The sequence below is a fragment of the Molossus molossus genome, unplaced genomic scaffold (assembly GCF_014108415.1).
Source record: "Molossus molossus isolate mMolMol1 unplaced genomic scaffold, mMolMol1.p scaffold_m16_p_6, whole genome shotgun sequence".
NCBI classification, from domain to species: Eukaryota; Metazoa; Chordata; class Mammalia; order Chiroptera; family Molossidae; genus Molossus; species Molossus molossus.
In genome coordinates this window covers 24746252-24759424 of record NW_023425399.1, presented here as the reverse complement: position 1 = coordinate 24759424, position 13173 = coordinate 24746252, and the positions used below count along the sequence as shown (strand labels likewise).

The window sequence follows — 13173 nt, the reverse complement described above, 5'->3', positions numbered from 1 at the left end:
AGCAGATACCCTTGCTTGTTCTTGATTTTAGGGGGAAAGCATTCGATCACTTTCCATTAAGTTGGATGTTAGCTATGGGCTTTTTGCAGATGCTCTTTGTTGGGTTGAGAAAGTTTCCTTCTCTTGCTGACTGTTTTTACCATGAAAGGGTGTTGAGTTTTGCAAATGCTTTTCCTCTATTTGAGATGAACATGTGGTTTTTGTCCTTCGTTCTATTAACATGGTGTATTACAACGATTTATTTCCAGATGTTAAACTAACCAATTCTGGAATAAATGTCATTTGATCATGGTATATAATCCTTTTTATATGTTGCTAAATTTGCTTTGCTAGTATTTTGTTGAGGATTTTTGCATCTATATTCATGAGGGATACTAGTTTATAGTTTTCTTGTGATGTCACTGGTTTGGTATCAGGGTAATACTGGCCTCACAGAATGAGTTCAGAAGTGTCCTTTCCTCTTCTATTTTTTGAAGGAGTTTGTGAAGGACTGGTATTAATAAAAAAATAATTATTAAAAAATTTTTCAAATAGACCAAATAGTATAATTTGTGAACCCCATGCATCCTTCCATTCAGTTTCAATAATTATTAATATTCTACCATTCTTATTTCATTTATACTCACTTTCCAATGTCTGATTCTTTGGGGGGGATGAAATGAAAGAAAAAGACCTCATCATATATGTGTAAAATATATATCTCTAGTAGATAAAGACTTCTTTTTTTTTTTTTTGGTTAATCCTCACATGAGGATATTTTTTCCATTGATTCTTAGAGAAAGTAGAAGGAAGAAAGGGAGGGGGAAAGAGAGAGAGAAACAATGATGTGAGAAAGACAATGATCGGTTGCCTCCTGCACGTTCCCTGACTGGAGCTGGGGATGGAACCTGCAACCCAGGTATGTGCCTTTGACCGGGAATCTAACCCTCGACCCTTCGGTGCCCGGGCTGACACTCTAATCACTGAGCCACATTGGCCTGGGCAAGGCTTTTTTTTTTTTCTTATCCTCACTCGAGGACATTTTTTCATTGTTCAGATAGAGTGGGAGGGAGAGAGAGAGAGAGAGAGAGAAACATCGAAGTGAAAGGGACACATTGAGTGGCTGCCACCTGCATGACCAACCAGGGCCGCGGACAAAATGCAACCGAGGTATGTGCCCTTAGCAGGAACTGAACCCGGGTCTCTCTGGTCCGCAGGCCGACGCTCTAACTGCTGAGCCAAACCTGCCAGGGCAAGGCTTTTTTTTTTTACATAACCAAAATTTAATTATTTTGCTTAACAAAATGGCAGTAATTCCTCATGCTATCTAATACCTGGTCCATGTTCAAATTTCTCCATATATTTCAAAAATGATTTTTAGAATTAGTATGACTCAAGATCCAAACCAAGTCCAACACTGTATTTAGTTGATATGACTTTCATTTAGCAGTCCTCTCTCTCCCTTTTCTCTTCAAGCCATTCATTTATTTGATAAAAACAACAACAACAAATCAATTTATTGTATAAAAATGTTTCATGTTCCATGTTTGGCTGGAACACATGTATCCTCACATGTCTGTTTAACTCATTCTTCTATGCCTGATGCTTCTTTTAAACTGATCTAGATTCAGGTTGCTATGAATGTACTAATAAAAGACACAATGTCTGGCTGTAATACTTTCAGTGTTAAGATTGATCTATGGTTTCAAGTGCTATCACTCTGATCCACTTGTTATAAAGTTCCCCATCAACCTTCTACCTAATAGTTTTAGCAACTATTGACATGTGCCCAGGTATATGATTTCAGTGGAAGTTTGCAACATGTTGATTTTCTAATTCTTTCACTTTCTCCAAGGCTAGAATTTTTTTTACCATCAAAATTCTAGACACCAGGTCTATTAGGATGGCACAAGATCAGGATGGCACAGCTTCCAGGTGCCATTGTGAAAAATCTGGGGGTGTTTTTGGCTTGTCACGGTGTCTGGAGAATCCTCCAGGCATTAAAAGGCAGAGACCAGATGCTGCCTGCTCTACAATTCACAGTAGAATTCCACATAACAAAGAATGCCCTGCATCCCACACAACTTTTGAAAGTATTAGACATTAATAGAGATGTAAAGCCTAAATGATCTGAGTCCAAGATTATTTTATGAACACAAAGTATTTTTCATACTATTCTAATACAAATTTTTCTAGGAATATAACTAATGTAATTAAGAAACACTGTCCAGCCCTGGATGGTTTGGCTCAGCGGTTAGAGCATTGGCCTGCGGTCCAGAGAGACCCGGGTTCGGCGGTCCAGAGACACCTGGGTTCGGTTCCCGATAAGGGTGCGTACCTCGGTTGCAGTTTGATCCCTTTGTACCTTGGTTGGTCGTGTGGGTGGCAGCCACTTGATGTGTCTCTTTCACGTCGATATTTCTCTCTCTTCCTCTCTCTCCCTCCCACTCTATCTGAACAAAAAAATGGAAAAATGTCCTTGGGTGAGGATAAAAAAAAAAAAAAGAAACACTGTCCATCCACTATTTTGTTTGCCATTCTCCTAAGGTCTATTCATCACTTCAGAAAAGTCACATTGGTAACAGCAACAGTTTATATACTCGAGTTGCTGATACAACTCATCTGTGTCAGCTTTTGTTGCTGTCAAGTTCAAGATAATTCCACATACAACTGCCAATATCTGACTGTTTTCCAGTGAAACTTTGCTCAGGCATCTATACAATGAAATACACATTGTCTTATTATTAATTACTCTTAATTTCTCATTTATATTACAGTTGGGACTTTATACCAATTCCTTTTGAAACTGTACATTCAGTAAGTGACAGTGTCTATGAATTCCATTTTGAGACAGTAAAGGAGATTTCACAGAATATTTTGAAATGGGCAGTAAATCTGAGAGAACTGAGAATTATTATCTCCTTATGATCTAAAACTCTCCTCCAATTTGACTGCTGTCCAGGCATTATTCTTACATCTTGCCATAGTGTTCTGGTTACATCACAGCCAGAGCATTGTGCTGGGTGTGAGAACACCTAGGCCCCAGCCCTGGCTCAGTCTCTTTATTAGTGGCTTGTGACTTCAGGAAGGTCATCTTACCTCTGTTCCCGTCTGTAAAATAAGAATGTTAGACCAGACAAGCTGTTTCAGCCTTTCAACCACTTTTTATTACCCTCTACTCTGCCACAGAACCAATATTTCTGAAGATTGCCAATTACTTCCTGTAATAATTAAATCAATTTCCCATTAAAAAACAGAAGAAAACTAACCAAAGGTATATAATTTCCAAACAGAATAAAATAACAATGACAACCAACACTTACTGTGCATTATGGCCCAAAAGTGAATCCTTCCCACAACACTGCCAATCCCACTATTACTACCCCACAGTGGACTCCAATTTGGGAAGTGCTATCTTAGCCAGAGACTAAGGTCCCCCTGGTCCTTCCCTCCTCCCTTAGAGCAGAAGTCTCCAGCTCTGAATGCTATTATCATCATTTGCAAAGATTTTGGGTATGATTTGCTCAAACCCCATGGTGTTTTGGAAAAGTTCTGAAGTTGTCAAGAGGTCAGGGGACAATAAAATGAAACAGGCAAGACACTGGGACTACATCCTCTCCAGGAAAGTACTTCTGCACCTTTGCATTTCCCCAAAAAGCCTGCCCAGGGCCCTGCCCATACAAAGAGCTCTGGAATAAATAACTGAATCGCCTGGGCAGCCACCTAGGAGTACCGCACACAAGCCTTGTTGGCACTGATCTTTAGGCTGACCTCAGAGCCTCTTTGTGGACTCTAGAAAGGGGGCAGGCAGCCTTAAGGGGCTGGGAGGTTAGGGTGATCAGCAGCAGCACAAGAACTCAGTGGTCTACTTACATCTTCTATCTCCATATATTAAAACTCTGACAATTGTGTTGAAGACACATAGGGGCTGGTGAGGGGGTCAAGTGGCAGGGTGATCATGGCTGGAAGCACGGGCTGCCCACTGGGGGCTCTGTACTCACCAGGGAGGCTGCTGGCTAGTGTGTGGGCGCTGTGGGTAAATCCGGAGTGGGTCCACCTCTCTGGCAGTGGCAGGGGGAAACTCCCGGTGGGGACTGCTTACACTAGCTTTGTCCCAGTGCTCATGGATAGGTGTGATGATTCCAGACACAATACGAGACCGAAGTTCCTCACTGTTCTTGTAGGTCCTGCAGGAAGTAGATGAGGTGTCAACTGCTTGTCGCTGGTTGGCAACCCTGCATACAGTATTTTGGGTGCTACGGTGGCCTTGACAGTTCTTGATGTTACGCTTTGATCGTTTGCAAGGATGGGAAGGGGCCGCCCAGCGGGCCTGGGTGAGGAGGGCAACAGCCCGAGGTTGTCTCCGAGATTTGGGCCTAAGCTTCTTAGGCATCTGAGTTGCCCCACCTCATTTACCACCCCATCAGAAAGAGGTGAGAGTGTAGGGGCACAGGGCGGGACTGGCTACTCCTCTGTACCCACCCCAGCCCAACCCACCCTCAATTGTGTGTTCATCATGTGTCATGGAAAGGGTCATGGAAGGAAAAGGCCCTGTGAAGAGGATGAACTAGGTTCCTGGTCAAGGTGGGCAGGGCTCTAGGGGCTCAAGGTCTAGTTCTATCACTAAGTCGGGCCCACGGAAGGCTGCTCAGGGCCTCTTTGCCTGCAAGAGACAAGCAATGTGAGCTATAGATGAGGTCTTGAGGCAGACTGAGGTAACAAAGAGCGGGCAGGACTCTAGAGTTACTAAAACTTAGGTGTTTTATTTATTTATTTTAATATGTTTTTATTGATTTTTTTTTAGAGAGAGGAAGAGAGAGAAACATCAATCAGCTGCCTCCTACATGCCCCCCACAGGATCTCAAACCAGGATCTCTCAGTCCATGAGATGACATTCAATCCACTGAGTCACACCAGCTGGAAAAAACTCACGTGTTTTAAAATGAGCCAAATTCTGGGTCAAAGAGCCAACCTCACAAATGTAAAAACTGAAATCATACATGTTCTTCTCTGACCATATGGAATCATATTAAACATCAACATACTAAGCAATATAAGTCTAGATAATCCATGAATCAAAGATGAAGTCTTGAAAAAAAACACAAAAGACTAAATAGAAATAAAAACAATTTATTAAAATATGTGGGATATAGCTAAAGCAGTATTGAGAGGAAACTTCATAGCATTAAGTGCTTACACTGGAAAAGAGGGAAAAAATCATAATAAAAATTCTGACTTAAGAATCTAGAAAAAGAAGTGCAAATTAAACCCAAAGCAAGTAAGAATTAAAGAAATAATAAAGACTAGAAATCAATAAATCAGGAAAATAATAGAGAAAATTAATTAAAAAGCTGGCTCCTCCAAAAAATGAATAAAATTGATGAACTTATAATAAGACAGGCACACATAAAGACACAGATCACTCTATCATGATTGAAACAGGATTTTACAACAGCTCTGTTGCCAATGAAAGGATAAGAAGATACTACTAAGAACAATTTAATTAAACAACCTAGACCAATTCTTCAAAAACCACAAACTGTAACAACTCAGCCAAAATGAAACAGATAATCTATTTTTTTTAATCCTCACCAGAGGATATTTTTCTATTTATCTTCAGATAGAGTGTAAGGGAGGGAGATAGAGGCAAAGAGGGAGGGAGGGAAGGAGGGAGGGAGGAAGAAAGGGAGGGAGAGAGAGAGAAAGATTGACACATCAACTGGTTGCCTTTTGCATGAGGCTGACCAGGGCCAGGGACGAAACACAACCGAGGTTCATGCCCTTGACAGGAGTGTCCTTGATAGAGATCGAACCTGTGACTTATTGGTCCGCAGGCCAATGCTCTAACCACTGAGCCAAACTGGCTAGGGCGAAATAGATAATCTAAATAGTTCTAGTATAGTAACTAAATTTATACTTAAGCAAGCACCACCCCCCCAAAACCTCCAGGTCCAGATTATTTCAATGGATAATTCTACCAAAGATTTAAAGAATTAACATTAAAAAACAAACATCAATTTATAATCATTTTCAGAAAATACAAGAGGAGGAAACATTTCCTAACTTATTTTATGAGCCGAGTATTATCCTGATATCAAAACCAGACGAGTACAAAAAAAAACTACAGACCAGCATTTCCTATGAACTTGGGTGCAAAAATGCTCAACAAAATACTATCAAACTGAATTAAAAAAAATATAAAAATAATTGTACACCACAGGATTTATTGTGGATATACAAGACTGGTTCAATATTCACAAATCCTTACTATATGAATAAGTTAAGAAAAATAAAAAAATTATGTCAATTGATGCAGAAAAAAATTTGATAAACTCCACCATAATAAATCCATTAATGTTAAAAACTCTCAAAACCCCTGGCCAGTTTGGCTCAGTGATTGCGGCCTGCGGTCCAGAGAGACCCGGGTTCGGTTCCCGCTAAGGGCACGTGCCTTGGTTGCAGTTTGTCCCCGGCCCTGGTTGGGTTGTGCGGGTGGTGACCACTCTGTGTGTCCCTTTTGTGTCAATGTTTCTCTCTCTCTCCTTCCCTCCCACTGTGACTGAACAAAAAATGGAAAAAATGTCCTCGGGTAAGGATTAAAAAAGAAAAACTGTCAAAAAACTAGGAATAGAGAAGAACTTCCTCAATTTGATAAAGAGCATGTAAAAAAAACCCCAAAACTTGTAGGTAACAATACACTTAGTAATGAAAGACTGAATACTTTGGGAACAAGGCAAGAATATTCTCTCTCACCACTCTTATTTAGCATAATATTGGACGTTCTAACCACTTCAATTAGGCAAGCAAGAGCATACAGATTAGAAAACAGGGAATAAAACTACCCCTATTTGTAGATTATATAATAGTCTACCTTGAAATTCTCAAGGAATTTACAAACTCCAACAGTGTGAGTTCGCCAAGTGTTCAATATACAAGACAGGCTACAAGATCAACACACAAAAATAAATAGCATTTCTACATACTAACAGTAAACATTTGAAAATAAAAACTAACAACAAAATTCCATTTATAATCACATCTAACCCCCTCCAAAAGAAATAACAAAAACATGTTCAGTTTCTATGTTTAGAATTATAAAACGATGATGAAAGAAACCAAATTAAAACCTAAATAAATGGAGACACGCCATGTTCACAGTAAAAGTGTCAAGTTCCCCCATATAGCTTTATGATCTATAGGTTTAATGCAACACCTATCAAAATCCCAGATTTTTTTTTATAGAAACAAACATATTCTAAAATTTATATACAAAGGCACAGACCTTAGAATAACTAAAAGTATCTTGACAAAGAAGAAGTGAATGGAGGAATCATTCTACTCAATATTAAGGTCTACTATGTATCTAAAATAATCACTGTGTGATAGGGGCAGAGGGATAGACATAAAGATCAATGGAAAAAGCAGAGAACCCAGAAATGGACCCACACAAGTACAGACAACTGATTTTTTACTAAGTTGCAAAATAATTCAATAAAAGAACAAATGATGTTGGAGCAATTAGACATCCAAAGGCAAGAAAATGAACCTCTGCCTCCTAAACCTCACATCTTATATAAAAATTAACTTCAGCCCTGGCTGGGTGGCTCAATTGGTTGGAGCATGGTCTCATACACCAAAGAGTTGTGGGTTCGATTCCTGGTCAGGGCACATACCTAGGTTGCAAGTTTGATCCCTGGTCTGTTGGGGCATGTATAGGTGGTAACCTATTGATGTTTCTATCTCTACCCATCTTGCTCTCTCCCTTCCTCTCTCTCTAAAATCAATAAAAACGTATCCTTGGGTGAGGATTAAAAAAAAATTTTTTTAAATTAACTTAAAATAAATTACAGACTTGAATGTAAAAACTACAAAATGTTTAGAAAGAACATAAAAAGTATTTGGGAATCTATAGCTAGGCAGAGTTCTTTCTTTCTTTTTTTTTTAGTATTTGCATTTTTTTCTTTTTTATCCTCACCCGAGGACATTTTTTCCATTTTTTGTTCAGATAGAGTGGGAGGGAGGGAGGGAGGGAGAGAGAGAGAGAGAGAGAGAGAGAGAGAAACATCGACATGAAAGGGACACATCGAGTGGCTGCCACCCACACAACCCAACCTGGGCCGGGGACAAACTGCAACCCAGGTACATGCTCTTAGCGGGAACCGAACCCAGGTCTCTCTGGACCGCAGGCCGATGCTCTAGAGGCTGAGCCAAACGGGCCATGGCGGCAGAGTTCTTTCTTACACTCGACACTAAAAGCAAAAGTTGATAAGATCAATATTATAAAAATTCAAAACTTTTGTTTTGCAAAAGACCCTGTAAAGAGAAAGAAAAAACAAACTACAGCCTGGCCGGTGTGGCTCAGTGGTTGAGCGTTAACCCATGCACCAAGAGGTCACCAGTTCGATTCCTGGTCAGGCCACATACCCAAGTTGTGGGCCCGATCCCCAGTGGGGGGCATGCAGAAGGCAGCCAGTCGATATTCTCTCTCATCGATGTTTCTCTCTCTGTCCCCTCTCCCTTCCTCTCTCTCTCAAAATCAATAAAGAAAAGAAAACAAACAAACAAAAAAAACTACAGGCCAGGTGAAATTATTTATAAACCACCATCTAACAAAGGCCTTGCATCTGAAATATATACTTATATAAGGAACTAACAAAATTACAACAGTAAAAAATCCAATTAGAAAATGGGCAAAATACATTTTGCCAAACATACACAGATGGGAAGTATACACATGAAAAGATGCTCAACATCATTAGCCATTAGGAAAATGCAAATTAAAACCACAATGAGATATCACTACACATCTATCAGAACTAAAATAAAAATGGTGATAACACCAAATGTTGGTGAAGATACAGAGATGCTGTATCACTCCTACACTGATGATGGATATGTAAAATGATACATGCACTCTGGCTGGTTGCTCAGTGGTTAGAGCGTCGGCCCACGGAACAAAGAGTCACAGGTTTGATTCCAGTTAAGGGCACGTATCTCAGTTGCGATTTGTCCCTGGCCCTGGTCAGAGTCATGCAGGAGGCAACCAGCTGGTGTATCTGGCTCACATCAATGTTTGTCTCTCTCTCCCTCCCTCCCACTCTATCTGAAGATAAATAGAAAGATATCCTCGGGTGAGGATTAAAAAAACAAAAACAAAACTAAACATGCAATTACCATTGTACTCTTGGGCATTTAATACAGAGAAATGAAAATTTTGTCCACAAAAAAGCCTGTACATGAATGTTTATAGCACCATTATTTGTAATAGTAAAAAACGGGAATTAACTCAGATATCCTCCAACTGATGAATGATTAAACAAACTGGGTACATTCATACCATGAAATCCTATTCAACAACTCAGATGGATCACAAGGGTATTTTGCTGAGTGAGAAAAGTCAATCCCAAAAGCTTACCTACTGTATGATTCCATTTCTACATTTTTGAAATGACAGAATTTTAGAAAAGAGGAATAAGTAATGGATGCCAGGAGGTTCAGGATGGGGAGGAAGAGTGAGTATGGCTATAAAAAGCCATCAAGAGGGATCCTGGTAGTGATGGAAATGCTTTGTATCACTGTATCAAAGTCAAATCTTGGTTGTAATATTTAGTATCATTTTGTACAGTGTTATCATTGAGGTAAAATGTACAAAGGACACAAAGAGTCTCTCTGTATTATTGCTTTATTTTTTATTGTTGAAGGTATTACAGATACCCCCCCCCCCTTTTTCCCCATTGACCCCCTCCTCCCACTCCCACCCCCCTCCTGCTTTCCCCAACCTAATGTCTGTGTCCACTGGTTATATTGGAACTTACATATGCATATAAGTTCTTTGGTTTATCTCTTCCCACCCCTCCCACCCCCATCCCTTTGAGGTCTGTATTATTTCTTACAACTGCATGTAAGTCTACAATTAAAATAAAAAGTTTAATTAAAAATACATTTACTATTGTCCTGGCCGGTTTTCTCAGTGGTTAGAGCGTTGGCCTGTGGTCCAGAGAGACCCGGGTTCGGTTCCCACTAAGGGCGTGTACCTCGGTTGCAGTTTGTCCCTGGCTCTGGTTGTGTCATGTGGGTGGCAACCACTTGATGTGTCCCTTTCACGTCGATGTTTCTCTCTCTCTCTCTTCTTCTCTCTCCCTCTCACTCTATCTGAACAAAAAATGGAAAAATGTCCTCGGGTGAGGATAAAAAAAACCCAAAAAACATTTACTATACAGCCATAAAATAAACTGAGGTTAGACTAGATCAGTGGATTCAGATCTTTTCTAGCATAGAAGGAGGCCCAAGGAGGGCAAGAGACAAAGCCAAGTGGGTAGGGCACAGGGACCTCCATTTCCTGCTCCCAACCTTTCTACCACAGCAACTCTACTTGAACTAGTTTAATATCAATCCTGAAGAACACTGTGCTTGAAGAAAGAGTTCCATGGTTAGAAACTGATAGTACCTGCAGGCCGGTGGTTCATATATCCCTACAAAGAGCAGGTTTCTACTTAGAACACAGAACTCTGGGGACCTTACTGCTTCCCTGACCAAGTTGGTTGGAGGGGATAAATAAATTTAACTCCTCTTTCCTGTCCAATCAGATGAGCTGTGTGTGATGTACTTGGAAGACTTCTGATCTCCCTATGTAAGATATTTACCTGTAGAACTCAGGTCTGATTCAAAAACTACCAAGAGAAGTTCTTATATACTTTCTAAGTCTCAATAGAACTGCCACAGTGGTAGTAGCAAAAGACAGCTCGTTGCCCTAACATAGAAAAGGCATGGCAGAAAGAAACAGGTTTATATTCCTTGGCAAACTGCAGTCCACTCACAAAGGGGCACAGCTAAGTAACTAAAACAGACAAGACTGCCACGATGACCTGGCATGGCCACCTAGGGCAAAGGGCACTAGAAGCAGGCAGCTCAGTGCTGCTGGCATTTAAGGCAGAGAAGGAAGGGCCTTATGATTAGGAGGCAGATCTATACCCTAGCTCGCCAAGCCTCACCTTCCATGGAGATGATTCCTAGTGATCAGATTTCCCCCCTTCGCCATTTACTAAGAGCTTGGGCCCAGCACTAAGCATTCTGTGCTGACATCTCATTTTATTCTCAGAACAGCTGAAATAGTACTATTGTGTCCTTCATTTCACAGTAATCAACAAAACAAAACACCCACACTCATATAACCTAGCAACAAATGTATTTAAAAAGTAAATAGAAACATTATCATTGTTTTTCTCTCAATACTGCTGAGGCAACCAAAGGGCTCTAATGTGCATGAACAGCTTAATACAGGCCTGGGTTCTTCCTTCCACAAGTGCTGTCAATTTCTCTCTCATGAAATTCCAGAAAGAAGTCAGAGAGTACACTCCAAATATCCTTCCTTATCTTCTTAAGGGGTATAATGGGGTTATGGTGTGGGCAGCTCTGCCAAGGCCAGGCCTCACTTCGCTCCTTGATTCCTTTGTCTACTACAGTGATTTTCAACCTTTTAAATCTCATGACACACATAAACTAATAAATAAAATTCTGTGGCACACCAAAAAATATTTTTGCCGAACTGACAAGAAAAAAGGTGTGTTTTTTGGTGTTGCTAGTCCTCACTCGAAGATATTTTTTCCACTGATTTTTAGAGAGTAAAAGGGAGGGATAAGGAGCGGGGAAGAAAAAGAGAGAGAGAAAAACACTGATGTGAGAGACACATCGATTGGTTACTTCCTGCACATGCCTTGACAGGGGCCAGGGATCGAACCTGCAATCCAGGTATGTGCCCTAGACCAGAAATTGAACCCGTGACCTTTTGGTGCATGGGCCAATGCTTTAACCACTGAGCCACACCAGACAGGGCAAAAGTAGGTATAATTTTGATTCATTCACACCAGATGGCTATTGTGTTGGCTACTGCCATTTCTATAAAAAAAAATCATCACCCAAGGATATGCTTTTACTGATTTTAGACAGACAGGAAGAGAGAGGGAGAGGGAGCGAGAAACTTCAATTGGTTGCCTCCCATATGTGCCCCAAGCATGGATCAAATCCACAATCTGGGCAAGTGCCCCCACTGAGAATCAAATCCACAACCCTTTGGTACATGAGATGACACTCCAACCAACTCAGCCACACCAGGTAAGGCACTGCTGTCATTTTTTTATTTGACAAAGGAAAAAGAAGTCGGTGTGCCTGACTAAACTGTCAGGTATTGCATGTTTTAAAAATTCTTGCAGCATACAGGTTGAAAATTTCTGGTCTAATACATGCCAAATCGACCTGGGGCCTGCTCTCAAGGAGATCATCTGCTACTAGGGGAGATCAACTCTAAGAAGTTAATCATAAAATACTCACTTATTAAGTTCTTAAAAAGTTGTTTCAAAACACCAAACATGGGGGGCCAGGGAGGGCTTCTCTGAGGAGCTGACATTAAATGGAAATTGAAGGTAGGACAGGAGTTCGCTATGTGAGGTGGATGGGGAAAGCATGGTGGACAGAGGAAGCACTCTGAAGAGAGGAGGAGGAGGAGCCCAGCACCATGGCTGAGACACAGGGGCAAGCGGCACAGGATGAGGTTGGAGGGCTTGGGCACTAGGCTTTAGGCCTCATCAAGGATTTTGTTCTTTATCCTCAGAGAAATAAAAATTCACAAGATTTTTTTAAATTAAAAAGTGTTTTAAACTGTATCATTGTAACACTTTAAGGGTACAGTTCAGTGGTATTTAAGCACATTCACATTATTGTGCAATGACCCCCACCAACCATCTTCAGAACTCTTTTCATCTTGCAAAATGGAAACTCTGTACCCATTAAACAATAACTCCCTATTCTGCTCTCTCCCAGCCTTGGCAGTGATTATTTTACCTTATGTCTACTGTAGGTACCTTGTATACAGTATTTGTTTGCTTATGATCAGCTTATTTCACTAGCATAATGTTTTCAAGGTTCATGTTGAAACCTTCCTTCCTTTTTAAGGTTGAATAATATTCCATTGTATGAATATACCATTTTGTTTACCTGTCTCAGGTGTTCACGGATACCTATGTTGCTTCTACCTTTTGGTTATTGTGAATAATGCTTCTATAAACATGGGTGTACAAATATCTCTTCAAGACCCTGCTTTCAATTCTCCCGGGTGTATGCCCAGAAGTGGAATTGCTGGATCATATGCTAATTTAATCTTTTGAGGAACCACATTCTGTAGTGGCTGTATCATTTTAC

General features: G+C 40.5%; 1 protein-coding gene across 1 annotated transcript in view; it reads right to left on the bottom strand.

Annotated features, from left to right (window-relative positions):
* Nucleotides 1–13173, bottom strand: part of PSMF1 (proteasome inhibitor subunit 1) — a 36191-nt gene that overhangs the window by 10292 nt on the left and 12726 nt on the right. The window contains exon 4 of the mRNA XM_036244672.1: nucleotides 3981–4166. Coding sequence (XP_036100565.1) covers nucleotides 3981–4166 — 186 coding nt within the window. The remainder of the gene's footprint in view (nucleotides 1–3980; nucleotides 4167–13173) is intronic.